Below are 3415 nucleotides of genomic sequence, written 5' to 3'. Positions count from 1 at the left end.
ACGCTTTATATAGACCACGTCTACGCAGACCGAACCAGTTTCACTCGTGAAGTAAACAAAAACAGTTCGAAGAGGACAATTTATTTATTTCTCAAGGCTATTAGCCCCTACTATGGGTACGTTACATATATTTATACTGTTTTATAACCTTGACCTATCTTTTGCTTTGATAACAATCTTATCATTCCCATCCCTGTATCTTATCTGTGGCATTATGGAAGTTGGCAACGTAACAAAGGCGCCGTCTGATTTTTGCTATCGATTTACACAACATCCAGTCATCCACCCTTAACAAGTGTAATCCTTATAATATTGGCTTTACTATCCCGTGTTAATTGAAATATACAATCATTAACAACAGATTTATTGTGCATTCATGGTTTAAACGTGAAAATAATTAATCTTTTGTGTTACTATGGCTCAAAATGACCGTGTGAACAATATACATTTCTGGCTTTAACCTAAGCCCTAATTCCATGTGATCTTACACGCCATTCTGTGACGCGTCAGTGGTGACTGTATTATATTGCGCCATTATTATGTACCTGAAATGATATCATTATAAACAGACTCACTCCAAGGCATTCATTTCATTGCGATCGTATGATTGTTTTTATGGTTTTTCCTCGTGTAAAATGGTATTACCAGGTAATCATTTGTGCTTTAATGTTGTAGAGTTGTTAATGATCCTATAATTTATTAAAATGAATGTAAAAAAGATAAAACTGTCATCTTCCTTATCTCATAATTTAAAGAAACAACTTCCGATGATAAATAATTAAAAATATATTACACATTACAAAATGATGAACGTTATTAAATATACTTTTACCAGAATCAGCATACTGGCAAGCGGCCCGTTCTAATTTGGAATTATTCATCTTTCCAGATACGTTAAATATAAAACCGTTAAGTCAGGATTTAGAGTGGTCTCTGGGCGCGCCGGCCGGCGTTGGGGCCACTCGGGAGATGGACCGGGTCCATGCTCCCTCTGACGTTGCATCCACCTCCAGCGAGGAGAGAGCTATTCGCCGCGTCACTGGCCGCTGGGGTGCCGAGTGGTTGAGCTGACTCGGCTCCAGCCTCCTCAAACCTGCCGCGCCCCAGTGGCCGGCCGATCACCCCCTTCCGCCACCGCGGTGGGGGGCGCCGCGCCCTGCTTTGCACCTGTCCTTACAGCAATACGAGGATCTGGTCGCTAAAGCTGAGGCGATATTAAGCCGAATTGTCGTCGCGGAAAACTATGACTCCGTTAACAACTTTGTAAATCTCTATGATGCTTATATGGCATCTCCCGATGAAACCCTGGCTGAGTTCTTTCCAAAGTATAATCCACCGATTCGCGCCCACAAATACACCTGTGTGGGCTTAGGTATGGAAGTCATGAAGCGCTTAAAGGTCCTAGAGAAAGATTTTCCTGGTATTACGAAGTCAATGATGCTCGTGTCGTGTGATGAAAATATTGAAGATCTTATTGACTACACGACGTCTTTTCCTGGACCTCAAGGGTTTTTGATTGAAACTGAGAAGGACCACGTACTTGTAGGTATTCACGTGAGGGTTGCAGGAAGACCGGGTGTCTTCTTATCTGATCTGGGATATCACATCTCTCGCGTCGTGACAGTAATGGCGGATCGTTGTTATCCACATACAGGTAAGACACTTCCAATGACAAACAAATATAAAGTCTTAATTTTTGATTATAAAAATAAAAAATCTTAAAATCACATTGAATCCTAACTAATAGAACTTCAATTTAATAATATTTATTATTTTGCAGGCTGGTTCACCCAGTCCGACGAGCCCCACTGTCGCAAGGAATACAGCTATCAGTTCAACGTCCACAATCCCAGCTACGTGGAATGGCACGAAAGGGAGACCCGAGGAGATAAAGTGAAGGAACGTCTTTCTCTCGTGTATGTAACAAAAGCGTATTTAAGCGCTGTTGCTGTTACCGAGAAGCGAAATTTAGTATGGGATTTAAGGTAAACAAGAAATACTAGATCATTTAACATCAATTTCTAAAGAGATAATCGTTGATATCATAGAGAAATTTACATTATTAGCATTTAAAATAACTTTGTTTTCATTTTGTTTCTTAGGAGTCTTTTGGCCCGTGACCCTAAAGGACACTTGACCGCCGGTATCTACTTCCCTCTCAAGAAGAAAGATCAGCAGTTCACCATGTTCTTTGACGGCGTCAATGGCAAACAGAGGAAGAAACTGAAATTTGATTCATTCTTGGAGTTGCAAAAGGTACGGTATAATTTTTGATAATATATATATAATTCATAGCAATTGTCATCACTTTAAATTATGTTATAATTGTAGCCCAAAGCGTGAATAATTTTCAAACATTAGTTGTCTTTTCTAAGTGTAATATTACAGATTTGTTAAAGCTATATAAAATGTTCTAGATAAGTTTTCGATTTCCGCAGACAAATTTGCGCAATGCCACAAAATAAAAATATATGTATTTGTTTAAAGCACGCTATTACAAACACTTCAATTGTCATATCTAAAGACTTATTAATATTTAGCTTTCCACCTTTCTACTTGTTAAATTCCTTTTATAGAAATTACGAAAATTACAATTTAATTAATAAATCAGTTACTACTACAATAAACATTTTAAAAAGTATGAATATCTAAAATTACATTGCGGTTTTTGTTACAGATTCCTGATGAAGTTGTTGATGAAGTAGAGCAATGTAACGATCAACTTCGTTTAAGAGATGGCGAACTGTTGTCCGTTCTAAAGCGCTTAGCCACCATCATGACTGATGAGGAATATATGACCGAGCTGCTTGGAATCAACGACAAGATCGTCCAACTTTCTGCGGGCACATAAACATTTTATATCAAATCTAAAAGTTCCTTATATGAATAAAGAGTTTTAACGGAGTCAGTTATTTCGTCGTGGGACTGTAGTGTAGATTTGTAGTGTCATTTTGTAGTTTCATCTTTGGGTTAGACTATTCGGCTTATGGGCAAATAAAATTATAAAAAAGTTTACAAGACTGTTTCATTTTGTCCTTTGTCTTATTCTTGTAGAAACCTCTTTTGAAAGAAAAAAACAACATTATTTGTTTACCAATAACAAATAAACGATCATATTAACCAAATCAAAGTTCAAAGTATATTATCTATTACTATCGTTCTCATTGCTCGGTACAAATTGATTAAATAATTTAACTCCATACATACATATATACATATGTAGCAGTACTGACGAGTCACAATATTTCTAAAAAAAAAAATTATCACAACATTACAAACATGCATTGATTTTTTTATCATTGTTATGACTACAATGTTTTAGTTCTTGTTATTTACATTTGATAACCCGCTCAATAATGGGATAGTCATGAGACAATAATGAAATTACAGTAAAATTACTACGTGAGAGACTTCT

At 36.7% G+C, this 3415-nt stretch overlaps 1 protein-coding gene across 1 annotated transcript; it reads left to right on the top strand.

Annotated features, from left to right (window-relative positions):
- On the top strand, positions 1–3013 carry LOC125069840. The gene is made up of 5 exons (XM_047679432.1): positions 1–116; positions 890–1654; positions 1781–1985; positions 2103–2256; positions 2678–3013. The coding sequence occupies exons 2-5, from the start codon at positions 1285–1287 to the stop codon at positions 2849–2851; spliced, it is 903 nt and encodes a 300-aa protein (XP_047535388.1). The 5' UTR covers positions 1–116; positions 890–1284; the 3' UTR covers positions 2852–3013.
- The last annotated feature ends 402 nt before the right edge of the window (positions 3014–3415 follow it).

The sequence above is a fragment of the Vanessa atalanta genome, chromosome 16, assembly GCF_905147765.1.
Source record: "Vanessa atalanta chromosome 16, ilVanAtal1.2, whole genome shotgun sequence".
Lineage (NCBI taxonomy): Eukaryota > Metazoa > Arthropoda > Insecta > Lepidoptera > Nymphalidae > Vanessa > Vanessa atalanta.
This window is presented reverse-complemented; position numbering and strand designations above follow the sequence as displayed.